Source organism: Theobroma cacao, chromosome 1 (genome assembly GCF_053813885.1).
Source record: "Theobroma cacao isolate CCN51 chromosome 1, ASM5381388v1, whole genome shotgun sequence".
Lineage (NCBI taxonomy): Eukaryota > Viridiplantae > Streptophyta > Magnoliopsida > Malvales > Malvaceae > Theobroma > Theobroma cacao.
In genome coordinates this window covers 7284717-7307085 of record NC_142639.1, presented here as the reverse complement: position 1 = coordinate 7307085, position 22369 = coordinate 7284717, and the positions used below count along the sequence as shown (strand labels likewise).

The 22369-nt window shown below is 35.3% G+C and overlaps 5 protein-coding genes across 7 annotated transcripts; 2 read left to right on the top strand and 3 right to left on the bottom strand.

The window, feature by feature from the left end:
• Positions 1 to 626: 626 nt before the first annotated feature.
• Positions 627 to 2942, top strand: LOC18611842 (putative indole-3-pyruvate monooxygenase YUCCA10). Its single transcript, XM_007048299.3, has 4 exons — positions 627 to 1235; positions 1448 to 1681; positions 2479 to 2601; positions 2718 to 2942. The coding sequence occupies exons 1-4, from the start codon at positions 627 to 629 to the stop codon at positions 2940 to 2942; spliced, it is 1191 nt and encodes a 396-aa protein (XP_007048361.3).
• A 1953-nt stretch (positions 2943 to 4895) lies between these two features.
• On the bottom strand, positions 4896 to 6020 carry LOC18611841 (chitinase 2-like). Its single transcript, XM_018117060.2, has 2 exons — positions 5954 to 6020; positions 4896 to 5716 (listed from the first exon to the last, which is right to left on the bottom strand). The coding sequence occupies exons 1-2, from the start codon at positions 6018 to 6020 to the stop codon at positions 4896 to 4898; spliced, it is 888 nt and encodes a 295-aa protein (XP_017972549.2).
• Positions 6021 to 7723: 1703 nt separating this feature from the next.
• Positions 7724 to 10710, bottom strand: LOC18611840 (squalene monooxygenase SE1-like). Its single transcript, XM_088806427.1, has 8 exons — positions 10483 to 10710; positions 10203 to 10314; positions 9854 to 10028; positions 9587 to 9755; positions 9151 to 9369; positions 8622 to 8897; positions 8193 to 8471; positions 7724 to 8069 (listed from the first exon to the last, which is right to left on the bottom strand). The coding sequence occupies exons 1-8, from the start codon at positions 10708 to 10710 to the stop codon at positions 7962 to 7964; spliced, it is 1566 nt and encodes a 521-aa protein (XP_088662553.1). The 3' UTR covers positions 7724 to 7961.
• A 1227-nt stretch (positions 10711 to 11937) lies between these two features.
• Positions 11938 to 14728, top strand: LOC18611839 (uncharacterized). Its single transcript, XM_018114926.2, has 3 exons — positions 11938 to 12097; positions 12228 to 12364; positions 14200 to 14728. The coding sequence occupies exons 2-3, from the start codon at positions 12242 to 12244 to the stop codon at positions 14254 to 14256; spliced, it is 180 nt and encodes a 59-aa protein (XP_017970415.1). The 5' UTR covers positions 11938 to 12097; positions 12228 to 12241; the 3' UTR covers positions 14257 to 14728.
• Positions 14729 to 15401: 673 nt separating this feature from the next.
• LOC18611838 (O-fucosyltransferase family protein) lies at positions 15402 to 21369 on the bottom strand. 3 transcript variants are annotated; one of them, XR_001926268.2, is made up of 12 exons: positions 20995 to 21369; positions 20680 to 20758; positions 20395 to 20462; positions 19358 to 19446; positions 19069 to 19246; positions 18322 to 18450; positions 17926 to 18062; positions 17175 to 17388; positions 16855 to 17039; positions 16507 to 16647; positions 16243 to 16338; positions 15967 to 16010 (listed from the first exon to the last, which is right to left on the bottom strand). XR_001926268.2 is itself a non-coding variant. In XM_088803130.1 (11 exons), the coding sequence occupies exons 1-11, from the start codon at positions 21211 to 21213 to the stop codon at positions 15869 to 15871; spliced, it is 1533 nt and encodes a 510-aa protein (XP_088659256.1). In that variant the 5' UTR covers positions 21214 to 21365; the 3' UTR covers positions 15402 to 15868. The 3 variants fall into 3 exon arrangements, 2 of the variants coding, with proteins under 2 accessions (XP_088659256.1, XP_007048355.3); XM_088803130.1 differs by lacking the exon at positions 16507 to 16647 and having other exon boundaries at positions 15402 to 16010; positions 17926 to 18059; positions 20995 to 21365; XM_007048293.3 differs by lacking the exon at positions 16507 to 16647 and having other exon boundaries at positions 15402 to 16010; positions 20995 to 21364.
• Between the last annotated feature and the right edge of the window lie 1000 nt (positions 21370 to 22369).

Sequence of the window (22369 nt, the reverse complement as noted above, 5' to 3'; positions counted from 1 at the left end):
CCAAACGTGCTGTTAGTATTATTTATTTCTTTATTTATTTATTTTCTTTCTATTTTTCCTTTTTATCAAAAACATCAGTATGATCCCCACATTTTTTTCCCGCATCCAAATAAAGTTCATTTTATCATTGAAAGATTACAGTGAACGGCAAGTCCTTTCGGCAAAGAGCCCAAGAGTTGCCTATGCAAGTAAAATGCATTCATCTTAGTTGAAATCAATAAAATACAGTCCAAATACAATCGTATATCATTCCCACTTGACCACATACATTAATTTTATATGGTAAGAAAAGTTAGTCAATTTGTCCCAATAAAGAGGCTTAATATGTATATGTTAAGAATGGGAGAGATATATAAAAAGTGAGCACTAACATCCAATGAGATAGCAAGATTCAAAAAACACTTATAAATGGCATCTGCAATAATGGAAAATCAATTAAAACTAAGAATCCAGGTATAAAGAAATGCAGATTTTCTGTCATTACTCATTCCATATATGAAAACCCTACAATTCATTATAAATTGTGATTCTTCACTACTACAAATCATTTCATTATAAATTGTGATTCTTAACTACTATTCATCATTTCACCCCCAAGAGATTCTTTGAGATACCAAAGAAAAGATATGGAGAATATGGTTGTGATTGTTGGAGCTGGACCTTCAGGCCTTGCAACTTCTGTATGCCTATCAGCTCACTCCATTCCCCATGCAATCCTTGAAAGAGAAGATATTTATGCTTCTCTTTGGAAGAAAAGAGCTTATGATCGCTTGAAACTCCATTTAGCCAAAGAATTTTGTTCACTTCCGTACATGCCTCACTCAGCCGATAGCCCCACTTATATACCAAAAGACATGTTTGTTGAGTACCTGGATGAATATGTTTCAACCTTTAACATCCAACCTCAATATCATCGATCTGTTGAATCGGCTTGTTATGATGAAGTTGATGGAAAATGGAGAATCGAAGCGAGGAACATGCAATCAGGGGATGTGGAAGTTTATGTTGCTGAGTTCTTGGTGATTGCATCAGGCGAAAACAGTGCCAAGTACATTCCTGACCTTCCAGGGTTGGATAGCTTCAAGGGAGAAATGATCCATTCTAACGAGTATAAATCTGGTTCCAAGTATGAAAACAAGGATGTTTTGGTCGTAGGATGCGGTAACTCGGGTATGGAGATATCTTATGACCTTTTAACTTTTGGAGCTCAGACTTCAATTGTTATCCGAAATCCTGTAAGACCCTCCCCCTCCCTGTCTTCATCTCTAGCATGCAAAGGGATGTTGTCTGCTTCTCTACTATTAGCAATAAACAAATCGACACCGAGACATGCAATTTTAATTATTATTGATGTGCTTTCATGTTTTTTCCTCAAAGGTTATCTAATGATCCTTAAATTTGATTTCGAAAAGAAAAAATTATTTTAAATCTGGCTCTTCTTTTGCAGTTTCATGTGGTAAGCAAAGATATGGTGCGGCTAGGGATGATAATCTCCCAGTATCTGCCCCTTTTTGTGGTGGATTTCATGGTGTTACTAATGGCAAATATAAAGTATGGCGACCTATCCAAGTATGGAATCCGTCGACCGAAGGAAGGTCCTTTCTATCTCAAAGCAACAGCAGGAAGAGCTCCAGTAATTGATGTTGGAACTGTTGACAAGATCAAGTCTAAAGAGATAAAGGTCAATAAAATCGAATTCTTATTAATGCCAATATTGTGTTTCTTCTTTTCTATTTTCTCTCCGTTTTACATTTTTTTTGTTGCTTAATTCATAAGCATAAAATGATTATAAACTATATATTTTATCTGTTGCTAGAGATTTTTAATTACCTATGAGCTAATAGATTTTTTTTCGTCATAAGCATTTAATTTAGTATTATTTCCTTATAAATTATTGACAATATTTAAACGTGTGAAATGCATTTATTTAATCAACTAGTTTATGAGATTATTAAATTCTATCGTCAATTTAGAGAATAAAACCCTTCTAATTAACTACTTTATTTATCTATCATGATAGGCTACACTTCATATTATCTATGAACTAGCAAAATTTTATTTATAAGCATTTAATTAATTATGATTCTCCCACGTGCTGGTAATACTGTAACATTTAAACGCGTAACATGTATTTAAATTTTTTATGTATTTTTTGGATTCTACCCTCAGAAATTTATAAGATAAAAATCTTTTAATTAGTTAGGTACTTTGTTTACCTGTCATCTTTCATGGTAGGCTGAACTTTATCATTTGTAGCGAGCAAAAATCAATTCGTGTTCCTATTACTTCAAATTATTAAAATATGGAGTCAAAATCCATGTAATTAAGGTGTTTTTTCCCCGTCACATAAGAAATGCAATCGCTAATTGGAGATGGATTTGATACTGGCAGATCACTTGGAAACATTATTAAATTAAAGTTGATAAATTAGCTCGAATTATATATTCTCATGCTCTTTATTTCTGTCATGCTCGATAGGTTGTTCCAGGGATATCTAGCATTAACGGGAAGAAGGTGTTGTTTGAGGATGGTGCTGAGAGAGAGTTTGATGCAATAGTTTTTGCAACTGGCTATAGAAGCATAGCTAATGAATGGCTCAAGGCAAAATTTTACAAATTCCACTCTTTCTTTTTCCATTTCTTTTCCCTTAGACAGAAAAGATTATGAAACCATGTGCTTCAATAGACTGAAAAATATGGTATTGATGTTTTGTACAGGATTATGAACATGTTCTCAATGAAACTGGGTTGCCTAAAAATAATTTTCCACACCACTGGAAGGGCCAAAAGAACCTGTATTGTTGTGGATTGTCAAGGAGGGGACTGTTTGGCGTGTCAATGGATGCAAAGGCCATAGCTGAAGACATTAAGAGAGTAATCGATGAAAAAAATGGAAAAGAGAAAGGTCCTCGGAAGATTTTATCTCTGTTACCCTATTGCTAGGATAGAGTAGCTATTTTTGGTATTTCCATTCTCGTTTCATGTGTCATTGTGAAAAACGTAGTCTAAGCTTCATTCTATATTTAGCAATTTACTCTAAAGACAGGCTTGTTGATTGTGCTAGTTTTCGAACCGTTGTTGGGGTTCATTATTCCAATTTGTAATGTTTCGAATAGTGTCTGTTTTGTTGCTTGGTTTAATGAATTTCATTTTAATATTCTCCTACTTTTCTCTTTTCAGTTATACAAATTTTTATAAAATATATATATATATATATATATATATCTTTTTTTTTGGAAAGAAATTATTTATATTGAAATCAAGGGTCCCTATAAAATAAAAAAAATTCTTCCAAAGAGAACCCCTATTTGCCATAAAGTCTGCTAAGACATTCCCTTCCCTGTTTACATGTCTTATATGAACATCCCATTGTCTTTGAAGAAGCATCTTGATGGAGTTTATAAGGTCTGAGTTGACACATGGATTCATTAACTGTGAAGAAATGGCATTAACCACTAACAGGCTATCAATTTGTAGATCAATCTTGCCGAATCCCAACTCCCATGCCAACCTCAATCCTTTATATGCACCCCAAAATTCCACGTGATATGCAATGCATCTAGCTAGTTTTATTGCCAAGCCACCTAGCCATGCCCTTTTTGAATTTCTTATGCTTCCTCCTGCTGCTGCCTGATCTAAATTTCTTTTATGTGCAATTACCTTTGTTCTGACATGAGTTTTATCATTTATTTTTTATTCTTTTAATATGTAATGAAGAAATAACCAAAACAACAACATAAAAATCAAAAGTAATTATTAATTCGAATAAAATTGATGATTTCACCATTTATATTGAAGTAAAATCATAATTTCTTTTCTCTCATGTGGTGACTGGAGGTTGGTTATGGGCCTCATGGGGGGCTCATTTCTTCCGTCTTTTTTGAGGAGATGATTGCTTGAGCTGGCTGTTTGTTCGTGGTTTTCTGCTCAGGCTCTTCAAGGTTGCCGCTCAGATTGTGTTGCTGAAGGCTGGTGTTGGTAGGAGTAGCAAATGCTCTTTCATGCATGGCACTTGGGAGATCTTAAATGTCTAAGAAGGCTTGAGTTTTCGATATCGGCTTCATGTTCTTGCTGTGGAGGGAAGCGGCTTCCAATTTCGGCGATCACTTGATTTTTGATTATACTAGCTTTGCAGTTGATTTGTTCCCCGGTTAGGCTTTGGTTTTTTGTTTGATTCAGTCGGTTGTGATGCTTGTTTTTGTTTCTGATCATCTACCGATATTGATTGTTGTTTTTTTTTTTAAAAAAAAGCGAATTTTATTTTTTTATCATCAATAATGTCAAAACAAGTATTTAATTGAATTGATAAAGGACTTTTGAGGGTAAAATAACTGTACAATTGCAAAAGTTACATTGCACATCCAACACAGGCAGCACACAAAAGCAGCAAAGGATCCTAAGCAAGGCCAACCAAAAGCCAAGGATCCTACACAGGATATCAAACAAATAACTAAACCGGGTTCTTTAACAGCCACGAGTAGCAACTCTGTTTTGTATGTACAAGACTTTCTCCCCAAACCGGCTTTCAATGTCATCAGAGTCTCGTCAATCAGGCGGGAGATTTCACGTAGCATTCCGGCTATGAATAATAAAATCACTTTTCAAAAAAAAAAAATCATAATTTCTTTAGTACTGATAAAAATTCAATTTAGCAAGGTAACATAAAAAAATGGGTTGTAAATAGTACAGATAGTCAATCATAGCATCACATTTTGAGATCAAGAAATATGATTATCAATTCATTTCTTAAACCGGACCAAAAGTAACTATTTACCAAAGAATTGAATATTATTTATCTGATAAAATTCATCTTCATTACAGCAATACGTACACATTATAACTCACCTGTGGCCAAATTTGTTTTAACTTACTCTAGGTAAAATTTGCGCAGCAACATCATACGCTAGTAGAATTTAACAAGAAATCTTGTGATTTCCTCTCATAGTAATAGTCATTGGAGGAAGAAGCATCCGCTGAGAAGATCATAACTCCATTAACAGTAAACTCATTTGCCTCCAAAAGGCTCAAGGCATCAAAAAATGCATCACCTTGAATCCCCCTCCCATTGACTTCGTAGCTGGGCAACAACTTATCCTTATCGAATTGTTCAGCTCGAAGCTCGAAAGCTTCCAAGTACCCTTTTGGTTTCCTAACCTTATCAGTGTAGAACTGATAGTTGACAAAGTCAATTACATCTCCATATTTCTCAAACAGCTCAATGTAGGGTGTAGTTGTAGTGTGAAACGGAGCAATGGTGGCTATAGAAATGACACTTTGGTTCTTCAGGAGGGTGATGAGTTCACCTATGCAATAAGCAAAAGTTGAATTACGTTTCGGGAAGTTTTCATAGTCGATGTCAACGCCATCGAGATGATATTCTTCAGCTATTGATTTCAATGATGAAAAGGCATTAGATATCCATAGCTGGATGTTGACAGGGTTGTACCAGCGGAGGACTTTATCGCCTAAGCTCCATCCGGAAAGGCTGGCCATGACTTTCACATTGGGGTGCTGCTTCTTGATTGCTGCAACGGATTCTGGGGTTAATGTGTCTGCCCAATATGTTGAGAATTTGCCATTCTGGGCATTGCCAGAGGGATCAGCATCAACAGCAAAACTAAGTATGAAGTGGAAATCAATTCCATCTTCAATTGGAACAGGATCAAATCTAACAGGAACGCCAGTGGCTCCAATGTACTCCATCATCACCTTGCCATCTGAACCATATTACACAATAGATTAAGAACATGCTGGGAAACCAATGGACTGTTAAAAATTTTTAAGTATGTTCATATGTATATTACAATATTTAGTTGGCATTATGACTAGAATTTGTAGACAAGCACTGGTATTTTTCTTTTCTTTTTTTGTTAGTCTGAAGTTAAGATCTGAGAGGGAAAAAAGTTATAAAAGGATCTCCTGCATATAGAACCAGATGCCCATTAGATACGTACCACAAAATTGTTCTGAGAAGAACAGAATTCTGAAAACAAGGAAAAGAAAGAGCTGAAACTTTAACATCTTTCTGGTGGATGGAAAGAGGGAAACTTTAGTTTAATTAGCTTGTATATATAATTTCTTTTAGGGGCTGATTTTTCCGGCATAAATCATTTGAGCACTCTACTAGGAAAATTGGACAAAACAATGTTGATCCTAGACAGTTGTGACAGACCGAGTCTCAGGCTAGTGCTGCTTGCGGCATATTTCTGGCCGCCCTGTTATTTTATTGATATGTAGCTACATGGAACCAAAGGTAGTCGTTCAGAGAATTAGACGTGTGCATAATAACAAATGCAATTATATGTATTGCATAAACTATAGGCTGACTTCTCAAAGGAAAAGGAAAAGTATAGGTTGACAAAGAATTTGTCTGAAAACACAAAGATTTGTTTTTCTGGCTGATATTCCTAATTAGCTTAGCTTATTCAATCGATATCCCTCTAACTAAAATAGTAATTTAGAGCCTAAAAAATCAGCAAATTACACAAAGTCGTCTCACTTTGGCTGCTTCCGTACTCCATCCTCCTTGGGAAAATGATGATAGAAAGAAACATCTACTATCAAAGACTGTTAAAATCTTGACATATTTGGCACCATCGATACGTACGGTTGCAGGCTTTCTTAGAAAAAATCAATACCTAGAGAAAAGGACAGAATTTTTGTCGGAGGGGTTAAGCCAAGTCCAAGTTAATTTGAGCAAAAGGTCGGCAAGAGAAGAAGTGTTCCAGCTATACCAAAAAAAGGCTTCATCACCTTCTACTTGTCCTTTTTTTGTGTTTTTTGTCTTCTCAATCACGCACCAAAAGCAAAACAGACGGGTCTAGCAGGGTTGTGTTTATAGGCAATTGTTTAAAATTTCTGATCCCAGGCTCAAGCATTTGGAATGGAGTGCGATTTCAAAGAGTGGAAGTTTGAATGGGGTACGCATATAGAAGGTGTGCCAACCTTTTTTGCCATGGAACATGTTGATTTGAATAAGTCACACATGAATAAGCCATCGGAGAGAGAAGCTGTCAGCGGACCTGGTAGGATACAGCAATACAAAGTTTTAACTCAATCGAATAGAATCCAAAAGCAATGATTTTTTTACATTAAAAACAATACGCTTTTAGATCATCATAACTGCAGAGAAAGAAATACTGACAAGCTTTTCCTTTCTTTCTCTTCGTGGCTTCCTGAAATATATATGGAAGTTAATTATCGCATTTATTTAGAACAGAAAGAACTGAATTGCAATCACAGTTGGCACTTATGTGGTGCATCATGCCTGGCCTTCCTCTGCTATAGTTGGTCTGGATGAAGAATTTCAAAGGAAGATTTTCGTGGCCAAGGAAGAATTTCAAAGTGTTTAATATCTACAAGAAGAGTGCAAGCTGGTTCGATGCAACACCAATTTGGAGTGAGAGATCAAGATAGTTTCATACATATTTATTCAGCAATTTGATACACTTTGAAGTTTCTTACTTGAGTTTGAGGCTTTCAAGTGATGGTTATAAGTATGATGATACATTTTAAAATTTTCTCTTGATTGTGGTGGTTGTGAATCTTCTCATTCAACAAGCACATTTTCTTTCAGGAAAAACCAGCTCGTAACTGATATATGACAGTCCAATGGCACACATATAAATAGTGAAGCAACTTCGAGACTTATGCAATCATATCACTGGGTGAAGCAAGCACCTGCCAATGCCATGTACTCAAAATTAAATCCATTTAGTGTGGAAAATTTACAACTTCAATTTAAAAACATCTCAACAGCTTTAAGTCCTAGAAATCTAGAAGTAGCTGTTAAATCAAATGGAATTTTTTGTCACTGTTACAGATCCCCATCTCTATTTTTGACAAGAGATGGTATACTACAGATAAAAATTAAAAAAATTAAAATGTAAAAGAATTTGATGGTTCTAAAATACAATTTTGGTGGTATATATTTTCCTACTCATTTTCTTGTGTTTCCTGTTGTCACAGATTAACAGGAGGAACTCTGTAATAAGCTGGTATGGTTACAGGGAAGAACACTTGTCTAACTCCTTCAGCCTTGAGTATAGGGAAAATGATGCTTGATGCTCCCTGAATAATGTGAAAAATCAAGAATTCCTATTAGATTACCTTGAATAATTCAAAATGTAGAAGATCTTAGACTAAGGCAAAAATACACAAGAGAAGAAATTACAAGAAAATGAAGATACAAACCGAAATTAATCTAGCACCAAGTAGAAGACGTTTGAATGAAGGGAATGGAAGCAGTAAGCGGCCAACACCATATATAGCCACAGCGAAGAAGTGTAGGATCAAGTTCACTGGGCGAGGATTCATACCAGAGAGTAAAGCTATCGGCCCATTTGAAAAACCACCACCAAGGCTTAAATAATCGAAGCATGCTTGGCGCATTTCTCTCCTTGCTGGATCAGATGATCCACTAAACACCTTGTAGAGAGCACCAGCAAGAGTGTTTATGGTAGATGCTGTAGGCTGAAATAAAAAGTCCATACAGTATTTGATTAGTCAATTATCGGCTGTATAATTCTAATTTTGCCAGTACTTAGCTTTGAGTATGTGATTTCCTCATGTACGATAAAGTGCAGAAATATGTGTTAAGATACAGAGTTATATTTTGCTTACCTTACGTAGAGTGTAGAAGGATTCCAGATAATTACACAAGGCAGATGCATCATTCAAATCGTGAAGAGGTCTAAGAAGGTCTCTTAGCACAACAATATCTGACAGTGCCACAGTCATTCCTCCACCGGTCAAAGGATGCCTCATGTTAAATGCGTCTCCCATCAGAAGTGCACCAGGAGTTGGATATGGAGCAGCAGGCATGCTCCTATTCGGCATTGTTCTTATGTTGCCATTATCAATTGCAGATATGAAAGCATTGTAAACCTCAGGGGGGATCTGGCATGCATGCAGACTCCTTCTATTAGTCCCAAGTAAAACTTCAAAAGAAATGCTTGAAACAACAATGTGTTCTTGTCGTAGCCAATATCATCAATAGAAAATCAAAATGCTCTAGTGCATTGAGAAAACATATAGAATGGTAAACTAAGAAAACGGGCTTTTCCTCTAATCTGGTTCACTGAATCAAAGAAAGCAACATAATAAAGCAACCAAGTTAATATGCAAAGAGAAAGTGATTGAGACTTCATACCTGAGGGGCCACCACAGTTTTCAAGAAATGAGACATTTCGCCATTAGAAATGGAGGGAACTTTTTGTCCAGGTACATCAACCAAACAACGAACCTCTGTGCTACTGATAGGATAAAACAGGATAGGAGAAGGATCCGCCAAGATAACATGTCCATGATTTGCATATGGAAGCTTACAGTTCTCCAGGACCAAAGCAACAAAACAAGAGGGGATATCAACCTGCAGATATATTTATTAAATGAAGACAAACACTAAAGAATATTGCACAATATAGGCAGAAGGAACACTTGAATGAAACAATGGACGACAATTTCTCAAAGAAATCTGTCACATTTATGAACCTTTATTTCAAATAAAAGAGTGTGACATATATAACAGTTGATTAACTCCATGACAGATTCTAATTGAATAAAAATTATTTACATATCATTTTCACCTTTGGATTGCAGAGAGAGCGTCTTAAATTTGAGAAGCATCCATCACATACAACTGTGAGGGGAGCTTTAGCTATCAGCTCTTGACCATTCTTGGTTTTGTACTGCACCCCTTTAACAGTTCCATTCTCGGCAATCAGAGATGTGACAGTTCCTTGTTCTAGTTTCACACTATAAAGACAAATTTGATCGACAATGAAAATAAGTAAGGAATTGGTATTTTAAATCACTTCTAACTTGGCGAAATTTTAGGAGATCAGAGATGATACTTGGGAAGGGTTGATGCTTTTTCTCTCATTCTTTGAATGAAACGTCCATTATGGAAGCTTCTCCCTGCAACATCTGATTCGAAATGTTGCAAGGGATATGATAGTTTGGTGCTTTTCCCATCCTTAAACAGAGCATATCCAAACACGCGCTGAGCATCAATCTCATTCACACAATCTGCAACCACGTACATATAGCTTACATCACATATTACTATAATCATAGTGCCTATTTCTATGATTGGTCACTGCTATTCCATTTGCTATTTATATAAAAATAAGAGTGCATAACAAATTTCCATAACAATATATGCAATTTCATAACTAATACAAGAAAATCCTTTATGCTTACCCTCAAGCCCCAACTCCATCAATTTCAGGTAACCTCCTGGTTGTAGAAGTTCTCCAACAATTCTATCAGGTTCAGTCAAGTCTCTCTCAATCACTTTCACTCGGCGTCCATCCTTCAATAGTGATCAGTAGAAAACATGGTTCATCAGCATTACTCTCAAATGCAAGAGCACCAAAAATGCATTTTAAGAAGCATTTGAACTCGTTAAACGAATGAGAGAAAAGAAAGGAAATCAAGAGAACGACAGAGATTGTTAAACAGGAAGAGACTTATTTATCACCTTGCCAAGAGTGTACGCAAGGGCAGAACCAGCAACGCCTGCCCCAACAATGATTATATCCGCACTCTCACCTATCTCTGAATCATGGGTTATTCCCTTATCAAAGCTCATCAAACAGTTCTCCTTCTGAACATTCTTCGAAGAAAAACTGTTGTGAATTTTCTTGTACATCAAAACAAGACCCAAGACAGAAGCAAGAAGTCCTCCAACTAAATATTGACAAACCATCTTCTCCAAAAAAGGATTGTGTGTGCTTTGAGTTCTATGTTTCCAGCAACTGAACTTTGAGGCTTTTATAGGCTTGTGAAGGCCAAAGAGGGAACTCAAAAGCTACTTGGTCCATGCTAACAGTATACCATCCCTGGTACTGTTATTTTAATCGTTTGTTGAAGGAGCTATGATAACAGTCAAAACACAGCAGTCAAATAATAACAACTTAATTAAGAAAGATTAATATATTTTCAAGACGATTTATTAGTCTGGGGGATTTACTCTGACAGACTAGTTCTGAAAAAGAGTGGAATTGATCAAGTAAGAGTTTGAGGATGCCAGAATTGGTCAAAAGGTAATGTTAAAGAAGTTTTCATGGTTTCAAAGTAATGGAAGCCAAACAGGGAATGACAAACAGATAAAAAGGAAAAACTTGTCCAAGTATACAAAAAAACAATTGAGGAAAAGAAAAGGGTGGATGTGTAGGTCAAGTAATCAGTCAGACCATCTCCGGGGGACAGTCATAGTTGTATTAGCAATGAGGTTCCAGGCAAAGTCTGATTAGCTTCGTGGTAAAGCAATGAACATGGAGTCTCATAGCAAAAATACTTTATTAAAAAAATCCAGAAAAAACAATACACGAGCCTAGAGATTTCCTCTGAAATGCTAGTCCTTAAAAGGACGTGAATCGGTCAAGTAAGAGTTTGAGGGCACATGAGCTTTGGACAAAGTGTATAAGATATCAAGTAATGTCAAAAATGTTTTCAGGGTAATCAAACAAATAAAGAGAAAAAAAAAAAAAACATTTTCGTCCTATATAATAAGCATAAATTTGAGTGAAAGTAGATATAGATGATACAATTCACGTTTTTAATTCAAAAAATATATTTGATAAATAATATAAAATTTATATTTATATATTTTAGATATAACTTAACTCTTTCTAACATGATATTTATGATATTTTATTCGAATTATCTCAATTTTTTTATTTTTTATAACTTCAAACATAAAAAAAGTTTTCAGATATACTCTAATATCACTTATCATGAATTTAAATTTTTAATTAAAAATTAATAAAATAAAATATTACAAACATCATATTAATCAAAATAAATAAATAAATATATAAATATAAATATAAATATCAATTTTATGTACTGAATTAGACATGGGAATCCGTGACAGTGGGACTTTGCGTCCAGTATTCAGTCACTTTTTTTTTTCTTGTGACATCGTGAAGCCCAAACCGTCCTTTAAAACCCCAAACCAAGAAGTTCGACAGTTAAAACAACAGTATATTGTTCACTATACGGCTCCGCTCTGAGTTGGTAACGCGCCGTCTCCTCCACTTCCAGCCTCCCGACTCTTGCCTTGCGTCGCCTCGCTAATTTCTCAAGTCAATGTATTTTTTTTTCTCTTCTTTCCTTTCCTTTCCTTTCCTTTCTTATCTTTTCTTTTTCTGCGATGGGTGTTTTGGAAATTGATCAATCAAATCACTATTAACTAAAATTCTATAACTTACTGATTTGCAGAGGATAAAGCACAGATGCCCCACAGAACACGGCCTATGACAGCGCTGTTAGTGTTCACTGGCCTCAACGTTGTCTTGGTCTCAACCATTACTCCTGTCTATGATTTTGTCTGCTTCCTTCCTTACTGGGAAAGACGGGTTTGTTTCTCCACACTTCCCTTCTTTCATTTTCTTGCCCGCAACTTTGTTTTATTATTTTTTTATATTTGTTGCTGCTCAAGTCTGAAGGGATTTATTTAGCCTCTCACGTGTTTGCATTTTCTTGTTCTAAGGGACACAAATGAAATGATGCTTAAATTATAGTAGTATTTGTTGCAACCAGAACTAAAATGGGTAAAAGTTGGTTCCTTTTGCCTATGATGAGGTTGGATTTTGTTTTTCAATTGCTTGCCATTATTGTTCTTGTGACTGTTAGGGCAATCTTGATGAGATAGGAATAGTTTAGCATTATTCTATACGTTTACTATCAATCTAAAGTCATTTTCTTCATCCATTTCCTTTGCATCACGGAGCATTCAGATTGTAATTTGTTACTTTATTAGGATATTGGACTACTTTACCCATTGTTCTCTGCTAAGCCTTGATGATGATTTAGAACCCCTTTTTCCTCTGTTTTTGACTTTCAAGGCTTTCCATTCTTAACAGTGTCGATCCACCCTCAAATTTGGACCAACTATAGCTTGCGACCTCTTCTTCCATTTTGTTGCATCTCAAATTGATATTAACTGCTCCAAAACTGGCTTCACGCATAGGTCTTCAGCTTACACTAACAAAGATGTGCAGTCTGCATGTTGGGGGGTGAGTGGGGGGTCTTATGTTACTTTAGACTTTGGAGTTGGTCTCAAGTACAAATATGAGCCCAATGCTGTGCACATACCAAATGAAAATTTGCTGCTCAAACAACATAGTTAAACTTTTCTTTCAAGCACTAAACATCAAATAACTAGTAGTTTATTTGCCACAAAGAGATTTACCAGATTATGAATGACTATAAAAGCCCATTTTAAAGAGCATCCTCAATAAAGGAGAAATGAATTGTACAGGAGTTTGTATTTTATCAGTATAACCTTGTAATGGTTTATATTTAATCTGTTACCAATGCTTGAATGAAAAATAACTGAAGCATCATTGATATGAACTGCTCAAGAACTAATCCATAGTGGTCATCTTTGGAGAGATTAAGTCATACAAAAAATCATAAATTGTTATGCTTGTCCGAGGAGTAATATTTATTTAACAATAGCAGGGTTCTGTCATCCTAGAGTTAGGTTAATTCTGAGAACTCCCAATCACCTTATTTTTACTCCTTTAATCTTCTTTTCTTAGACATTGTTTTCGTTGGCTTAGGATCTGAGAGATAAAAGTGGGATGACAAACTAATATGGGCAATTATTGCTGCTGTCTTATTTTATTCTTTCTTGGGAGGTCGAAAAGGTTTTTACTTTACCACAGTCAGATTGTTTTCTTGAGGATGTTTGCAAATATATAGGATGTAATCAGAGGTAGTCGTAGGATATATGAGGAACTAGAGCATGCAGAAAAATACACACTCTCAATCTGTGTGATGTACATGTGCATCTATACTCAATGTTCTCTCTGCATACTTTAGTAAAGTTATCTTTTGTTTTGCAGAATCTTTCTTTCTGCAGTTACCTATTACATAGTATATGATGTTATATCAAGGTTCAATAGTACCATAACAAAGTCATAGAACCTTTCAAGGGGCAAAATAATGTTTCAAACTATCAAATATGTACTAAATTTTGAATGTGATATGTGCATTGGTGTCTTGGTGGACTGCAGCTTCATTAATCTGGCCCCTTTTAATAAGTTTTTGTGCTTAGCCATTGTGATTATCACTCAACTTGTGTTGCACATTGGATGCATATTGTCATCAAATACATACTGCACATACATGACATATGTTTGGTTTCAAACTTAAGGCTTGGGGTTTTTATTTGGTTTTGTTTCAGCGAGAACGGCGTCGTCTTGAACGTGAAGCTTTAGCACATAGATCTCAATCATCCTGAAAGATCTCTGGGATCCTTTTGTATTAATGAGTAATTTATTAAATGCATCACTTTGAGTGCAAATTTTTCTTCTTGGAAGTCAAGATGTACGATAAGAGGTGAGGTGAGAGGCCCTTGCCTATTGCTTGTTGTGTCTGAATTTCCATAGATTGGAAACTGTTCATTGAAAAAGGGGAAATGCTATGTCAAAGTCTTTTTAAGACTTCATGGATGTATTAAAGTGATCAAAATTACAAGGTTGTGCTGTGCAGATGGTGTATGATTCAATGAAGTGCCATCATCAAACATGACACGTGAACTCTGAAATTGTAATTTTCTGGAATCAAATTAATCGTAGCTTTAGCCTTACTGATGTTTGGATATCCCCTTAGATGGGGATAATCTTATGGACAAATAAGAAATAATACGCCATTGTCCAGGAAGTTAAATTTTCAAATTCTATACGAAAGTTCATCAAGATTTTGTAGTTGAATGACTTGGTCGATCATAAATTTATAATTCACATGGCTTCCTCTATTTCTATATTTCTAAAAGATTGTATTGGTGGGTGTGTGGCATTGCAAGTTTTTATATGGACTTATCTTTGCCTATCTTTCTCATATATAGGATCCAACAAGCATTTCATCTTTGGATTGGTTGTTAAAATGGAAACCCCAATCTTCTTGATGTAAGAATGTCGGAATATTGATATACATGTGGAAAATCCAAATGAATGTACTATGTAGTCAATAGCATCCTTGGATAAGTGATTGCTAATACTGAATTTAACCTGCATTGTTTGCCAAGCACAGAATATCATAGAAATTCAGCTTACGTATTGTTACCCCATTAAACAGTTATACTTTACTCAAATTATCTCTACCATACAATAAAAATATCGTTTTACCAAAGATGTCTTTGAGAAAGGTACATTAAACCAAGCTCATTTATTGATAAAAAGAAATTAAAATATATTGATTTTAAATTAATATAGTTAAATAACCAAGAATTCAAGATCAATATGAAAAAAAAAAAAAAAAAGAGAGAGAGATTGGGATAGTAAACGAAAGGATAAATTGTTATAAGCAGAGAGTACTAGGGATGATGAAAATGGTCCAGTGGGGATGTGGACATGGTGGGCAGAGAACCTAAGAAAGGCGGTAAAATACATAAACTGTGCGTATTTATTATTAAACTATTAAATTACACTACAATCATGCTTGGCTCTTGTTTGTCTTCTAATAATACATGTCACTATCAGCATGTGTTTAAAGGTATAAAAAGGAAAAAAAATGATTATCTCCAAAGAAATTCACTGACTAAAATGTGAACTTCCTGGGAAAAAAATGATACTAAAAGCTTTACCTGCCAAAGCAATGCGCATCCTATAAGGGGAAAGGGGGAAAAGGGGGCTGCTCAGAAAAATGAATTAGCTGTAGAGTAACTTCGACATTATGCCAGGTAACTGTAGGAAGAAGGCTATCTAGCAATTTAATTTGAGTTCTGCTTCTACAACTTTGGGTCAGTCAGCCGTTGCTTCATGCAGGTATACACGGCACCTTCCAGCTTGGTCTTGGTTAACATACCCACTCAAATTGCAACCCTGAGTTCATACTGCGGATGTGAATCCAAATTAGTTTTTAACCATTTTAACAACCTTTGAACTACATATACACTCAGGGAACGGATTTTCATAGAAGGATTCTTCAGTTCTAAAACGTGCTTTGCCTTTGATTCCAGGCGAAGGAGCTTTTCTTTTTCTTGGAGCTCCTTGTCTGCAACATAAAGACAAACAAACTATGTCAAAATTCATTCAGAATTATGCCATTCCATTGGACAATGAAATAAGATACTTCCAATTTTTAATCATGCTATCCTTTAGCATTTAAGTACTACTTAATTTGGTACATTATCCAGAGTGTACTTGTGTAAGGTCCTTAACAAAAATAGTGCACAAATGGGTCTAATTTATGAAGAATAGAGAGTTGGTAGTTGCAAGACAGCCACCTGTTCTTGTGTGTCTGCCGTACAAGGTACGAGAATGAGGATGCTTCTCTGTGCTGTCCACCTTCTAACTCATCAAAAAGCCTGACAAGTCCTTTTCTGCAAAAGAATTAATATCCTTGAGATAAGAGCACAAATTGCTTATAAGTATGATATTTTCTCAGGAAAAAAGGATAATGGAAAAACGTATTTATAGGGTATCACTCATTATAATACAAAGTATTTCCATGAAAGAAGTTAAAAAGCCATCATTAAAGTTGATACAACCTTGTATTAAGAAAAAACCAACAACACATGTTTCTTTTCCAGGAGAATATTTTTTATCAGACACCAGAACCAAAGTAGACAAACTACATCAACAGAGATGAATTCCTGTGGAAGACTCCACTGCTCACTCCTAGCATCTTCCTAAATTGAAGCGCCAGAAAAGAAAATTGGATCAATGAATTGCCTTAACTCACATTTTGGGGAATCAACATAAAAGCAAAACATATAGAGGACCTAGGGTGACTCCAAATTGGATCGAAGTCAAAGATGCATAGTTCAGGTGCTTATTGAAATTTGTTGGCAGCCTTTAAAAGAACAAAAAATGATAATATCTTTACTATGTTTTACCTGTCTGGGGTGATTGTCTTCCGATGACCTAAGAATCTGCGGTGCCCCTCAACAGCTCGTGCCATGTTACCTGAATAAGATGGAACAAACACGTCGCTTTCTATGGAAATAATGTAATCTAGTGCAGCACTTTGAGATGCATGCTTAGCAAATGCTTTCAACTCTTTCTCTGTAGCCAGTTGTTCCTGTCATGAACAAAACCACCAATTCAGGAAGGCAACTAATCCACCAAGTCATGAAGGAACCTCATCCTCATGGCAGATTTATGCAACACCAAACTATTATAAAAATGAAACTAAGCTAAAATAAGACTCACCAACCTTGAAAACTAGATTTGGGAAGCGAGACATAAGCTCTGAAAGGCGAGCATCACCACCATAAATTTCACCAGCTGCAACATAAATTAATGTTGATGGAGGATAACCAACAGCTTGAAGAAATATTCCAACTTCCTTCGGAGTTAGTGGACAAAAGCCACCTAGTCTCTGTTCAGTCGAGTTTATCTCTTTAATCTTCCAATGCTTTGTGTTATCCCTGGAAAGATATTTTAAAAAATCTAGTGTAAGCTAGCACATAAACACCAAAAAGAACACTTCTTTCATGTTAATACTTGGTCAAAAAAGTCACATTCTTGCCCAATCTTCAATAATCTTTAACTAAAGAAGTATATACATTCTGTTAGTAGACACATCAAGGGAAGGAGAAACTAGCTAACATTTTCTGAAACTTTGAAGAATTTAATACAAAAATTTGAAGGCAGCAAATTGAAATTATTATAAGGTTAGTTTATTCCATGAGGTTTAATTGGTAAAATCTCTTTTCTATGTTTTGCAAATACTTGGGATTGATCATGTTTATCATGTTGCCAGCAATTGACACAACAATAACCAAAGCACATGAATCAGGAGAGGGTAAAGGCAGAGGTCTATATCCTCATTGAACTGGATTGCTTTAATAGGCATAGGTAGGGAGTTCTTTTTGTTTGAAACTAGTCCATTTGAATAAATGGAGGAGAAAAGGATACTGTCATGCCTGTAAGTAAATGCACGAGCACAAAGGATAGATTCTCACCTCATTATTCTCAGCTCTTCAGCTTCTGCATCAGTCAGACCATAAGTACAACCAGTAAAAGCTAGCATGTCTTTCTCATATCTTAAGTGAAGTGCAATGTATCTTCCACCCCGCATTCTCAGCCGATCCACCAGCTTCTGTGGTGTCACCGTCACACATACTCAGAACCTAATCTAAAGGAAGCCCCATAGGAGACCTCCTAAATGTATCAATAACGAAACGAAACACGAATATGTGTTGGGCTCAATTGTATTCTAGCATTACACAATGAATTTGTTATAAAGTCTTAAATTATTGCTGCATCCTACAAGTTTCACATGCCTTTTAGTTCATGTGCATGCATGTGTTTGGGCACTACAACAACAGGGGCAGCAACACCAAAGAGTAGCAACTCACCTTTCCTAAGCTCTGAATGGGGGGAGAGAAGCGGAGTGCATGGTATAGAGCACGGCATCTCAACCTCTGTATGTCAAGAGGAAGATCGTTGTTTGCAAGTCGAGAATCTGATTTAACAACATGGATTACCTGCAAATGTTGCTCAATCAGCATCCTTGGATTCAAAACTAGATTTTATTTTATAAGAAAAAGAGGCTAAAATTTGATGATTGGATCACATATAGGCATGACATTTATTCAATCATCATCAATGGTATAAGAAGATTTTAGCAGCAGTCTAACTTAGATATAATAAGGTACTGCCATTAGTGTGGGCCACCTGAACTTAGGGACTACTGAAGTCCATTTTGAGACAATTCATTTTGCAATGTTAGTTCAAACTCATGCGTTTTGGTTCCCTTAGTACCTAAAGGATGTTATTTTGGATGAATATGCATCATGTAAATTTTAGAAAAGTGCATCCAGTTGTAAAATTTATATATTAGAATTTGGGCAACTAAGCCTTATTATTAAACTACATATAAATGATTTCGGTATATAAAATGTTCTCCTTTCTACTTGGTATAAAAACTGCATTAAACAAAATAATAAATCATATTTTGACAAATGTTAATTAGGACTAATAGCAGGACATAATTATATGTAGATCAATCATGTCATAAATCTCTGTTGGAGGGTATCTAAAACTAAGGCCTCAACTAAAACATAAAGTTCCAACAAGTATAGCAATAAACATGGTTTATATACCTGATGGTCCTCCCAAAGGTGCATCATTTCTTTGTAGTAACCCATGCTAGACCAGGAAGTAAAGTGTTTTCGGGCCCGAGGAACAAGCTCCAGTTCCTTGGGAAGCTCCCTGATAATCCTCACATCTCCTTGTAAAGTTTTGATGAAATGAAGCTCATCAAATATATCCGAAAACGTACTGTTCCATAAAATTTATGATAAGAGGAGACCTTAAGTAATAAAAGGACAGAAACGAAGACAAAAACTATTACAAACTTGTTGGACTTAAGCTAGAAACAAATGAAAATACCTTGAGTCTTGCCAGAAGGACCGTTTATCCAGCTGTGGAATGACTAAGGTTGCATTCATTATGTGTGCCACAGCCACCATGTCTGATATCTACAAGAGAACAGGTACTGGATTTTTGATCAATGAAACAACAAGGCAAAAGTACGGCAGCATGCATGAAACTTGAATGCAAATATCCAAAAACAACTATGAATTCTAGAGCTAAAAAACAAACTTAATCAAGTATATATTCAAGCCATTCAATATGTTAAACGACATCAAGAAATCCTTTTTCTACACATAAACTGTTAAAAGCTTTCCACAGTAACAATTATAGACCTCCAACCCTGCTTAAAGCTGTAAAAACTGATATGCATTTTACTTAAAGAGTACAAACCATGCAATTCTTAACTCTAACTTAAAAGGTTTAAACCATTTCATATCAGCAATAACAAATGGTTTACTCTGGGCAAAAAGCTCCACTGTCTTCAACTGAAATTGATAAAATCATTGTTTATAATAAGTCCGAGTTACTAATTAAATACCCCTGTCGATCATCGAGAGATGGCAAAAAAAAGGGTCCACTTTGAATATTTATTTAGAACTTTAAGTTAAAATTTTGTCGTCTAGTTATAAAGGCATGAAGTTTTTGTTCAAACATTTGTTGCTCCGATAATGAAGCAAGCATCCCCACAAAAAACATACAGTTGACACATTCTTAATTTATGCTTTTTTGAAAGTAAAAGAATTAGGAGCTGAACTGATACAAGAAATGCCATTAACATCCTCCTGTGTAAGGGGCAGAAAGGAAACAAGTTTCCCTAAACAAGTTCAAGTTTAATCTGCAAGAAGAGGGACACAGTTATCTATGACATAAACCCCTTTAAGGAGAAGAAAATTCAATGCCAGGCAGGAAAATCTATCTTAACCATGAAGGCAATTTTCTATTCTATAAAATCAATGCATGTGCTCTGGATGTACTTAGACATATATATGGAAAAAAGCAGGCAAAAAGGGAAAAGAAAAAGAAAACAAACAAATAGACATAATTAAACATACACCAGTGCGCATTTGATTCAAGCCCCCGTTGCTTTTCACTGTTAAATAGTGGCCGGACCCTTGTGCAGCTGACATTGCATAAACGGAATCAGAGAAAAACACAATTGGAGACAACTAACAGATAAACAAACAAAAAAACAACTGCACATTGGGTATAAGAGTATGCTAAACAAAACAAATGCTCCAAAAAAAAAAAAAAAGGTGGTCTTCCAACAGAGTAACAATAATAACTATGTAGGAGAGATTGCAGGAGTGAGATAGCAACCAAGACATTTTGGATTTCACCTTTATATCTACTTGTAGGCTTGACACATGGACGTAAACCATGGCTGGAAGGAGCACCCCAAAGTTCTTCATCAGCTACCTGCAAAACTCAAGAAGAAACTATAGAGGCAATTTACCCTTGACTTCTTTTTTTTTATTTAACACCGCATCATGGTATTCTAAACATAAATCATACACTTTATAATAATAACGGCTAGATGCCTGCCAATTTATTTATATAATTTCAGATAGTGTAAAAAGAAAATGACCCGTTTCTTCAAAAGGCTCAAATATAGCTGGCCATTAACAGAAACAGGAGAAATATTAAAACCATACCTGTAGAAGTTGAGATTGGGATTGGGAATGGGATTCGTGAGAGATAATTGGGTTTTGTTGATCTTCCACAATGTTGCCAGCGTTGAATAGAAAAACGAAGATTGAAAACGCAAAGAGGAAGATTATGTAAATAGCAATGGTCGTAGTAGATTGTTTCCTGGAGAGAAATTTGGCTGTTGAAGAGGTTCTCATAAGAGAAGAGCCTCTGTAGTTTACCATTCCTAGCAGATCTCCCGCATCACTTTCTGCTTTTCCAAATCGTTATGTTCACGAATATATCCTTTTAAAATCGATTAAATTAACAATAAAAGTTTGTACCTAATCTAATCTAGCTTGGCTCGAAGACAGTGAGAAGTCGGGGTTGGGTTGGACTTGAATTTCCAAACCGACTCTCACCGGCACTTTTAACCCCCCAAATAATATTTCTATCAATAATTAGTATTACCTAATTAAAATAAATTAATATTTCATAAATAAAAAATTAAAATAATTAATCATTTGGGACGGCCCAGGCACGGATTCGGACCTGTACTTGACCAAATTATGAATTTTTAATTCTTCTGTATCTTTTTTTTTTATGTCAACAAATTAAATCTTTGTATTACTATTAAATGTTGATTCTTACCTTATTACAGAAAAATCCAAAGATGAGTACAGAAGGAAAATTGTGCCCAAAGCTTTAGTATCAATAAATTGATAACCCAAGCTACATCTCATTTGTTTGGTTCATTAAAAACTTATCATTCAAATAATTTGTTCTAAAAAATATTAAAAATCAATTTATTATGTATATTGTCATACGTTTAATTAATTAAAATTTTAAAATGTATCATAACTTAATTATTCATATTATTAATTTAACGTTGACAGTCGTCAAATTAATATGTTTGTCATCTCTTAATGAAAATACATAAATTTAATTTATTGATATAGAAAAGAGAAACCAAAAACTACAATTTGATAAAAAAAAACTATAATTTTTTTCTTAATCAAAGATTTTTATATAAATATCACAAAGTGATACAAAAAGCTTAGTATAAAGCCAAGTCATGAAAAGAGACGGTTTATATAAGAGGAACTGCTCAGGATAAGGAGGAAAACACATGATACAAACACCATAGTCCTTAAAACAGCAATTTCCATACCCCTAGCCATCGAAAACAACACTAGGAATCCAAATCCAGCGGAGAGAACATATCCTAAGGACAGCGTAGAATTAGATTTGCGATCCTGCTTCCAAGAAAAAACTTCCAGATTGTATCATCCTTGCTAAAAGCTCACGACACCACTGTAATCAAATAGGGAGAACCACGACACAGCTGCAACCTTTGGAAGAAACCTCACCTCGACAAAACCAAAAATGCTCAGCCACCAT

Bases quoted from the DNA above. Each gene is read 5' to 3' on its own strand.
- LOC18611839 (XM_018114926.2), top strand. From the start codon at position 12,242: ATGCCCCACAGAACACGGCCTATGACAGCGCTGTTAGTGTTCACTGGC. The intron at 12,365-14,199 runs GTTTGTTTCTCC...GTTTTGTTTCAG, and splicing joins TTCCTTACTGGGAAAGACGG to CGAGAACGGCGTCGTCTTGA.
- LOC18611838 (XM_007048293.3), bottom strand. From the start codon at position 21,213: ATGGTAAACTACAGAGGCTCTTCTCTTATGAGAACCTCTTCAACAGCC. The intron at 20,759-20,994 runs GTATGGTTTTAA...TGAGTTTTGCAG, and splicing joins CCCAATCTCAACTTCTACAG to GTAGCTGATGAAGAACTTTG. The intron at 18,451-19,068 runs GTATATAAACCA...CAACATTTGCAG, and splicing joins ACCTTTGGGAGGACCATCAG to GTAATCCATGTTGTTAAATC.
- LOC18611841 (XM_018117060.2), bottom strand. From the start codon at position 6,020: ATGTTAAAGTTTCAGCTCTTTCTTTTCCTTGTTTTCAGAATTCTGTTC. The intron at 5,717-5,953 runs GTACGTATCTAA...AATATGGTTCAG, and splicing joins CTTCTCAGAACAATTTTGTG to ATGGCAAGGTGATGATGGAG.
- LOC18611842 (XM_007048299.3), top strand. From the start codon at position 627: ATGGAGAATATGGTTGTGATTGTTGGAGCTGGACCTTCAGGCCTTGCA. The intron at 1,236-1,447 runs GTAAGACCCTCC...CTTCTTTTGCAG, and splicing joins CAATTGTTATCCGAAATCCT to TTTCATGTGGTAAGCAAAGA. The intron at 2,602-2,717 runs GCAAAATTTTAC...TGTTTTGTACAG, and splicing joins TAGCTAATGAATGGCTCAAG to GATTATGAACATGTTCTCAA.
- LOC18611840 (XM_088806427.1), bottom strand. From the start codon at position 10,710: ATGGTTTGTCAATATTTAGTTGGAGGACTTCTTGCTTCTGTCTTGGGT. The intron at 10,029-10,202 runs GTAAGCATAAAG...ACGTGGTTGCAG, and splicing joins GATGGAGTTGGGGCTTGAGG to ATTGTGTGAATGAGATTGAT. The intron at 9,370-9,586 runs GTGAAAATGATA...ATATATCTGCAG, and splicing joins GCTCTCTCTGCAATCCAAAG to GTTGATATCCCCTCTTGTTT.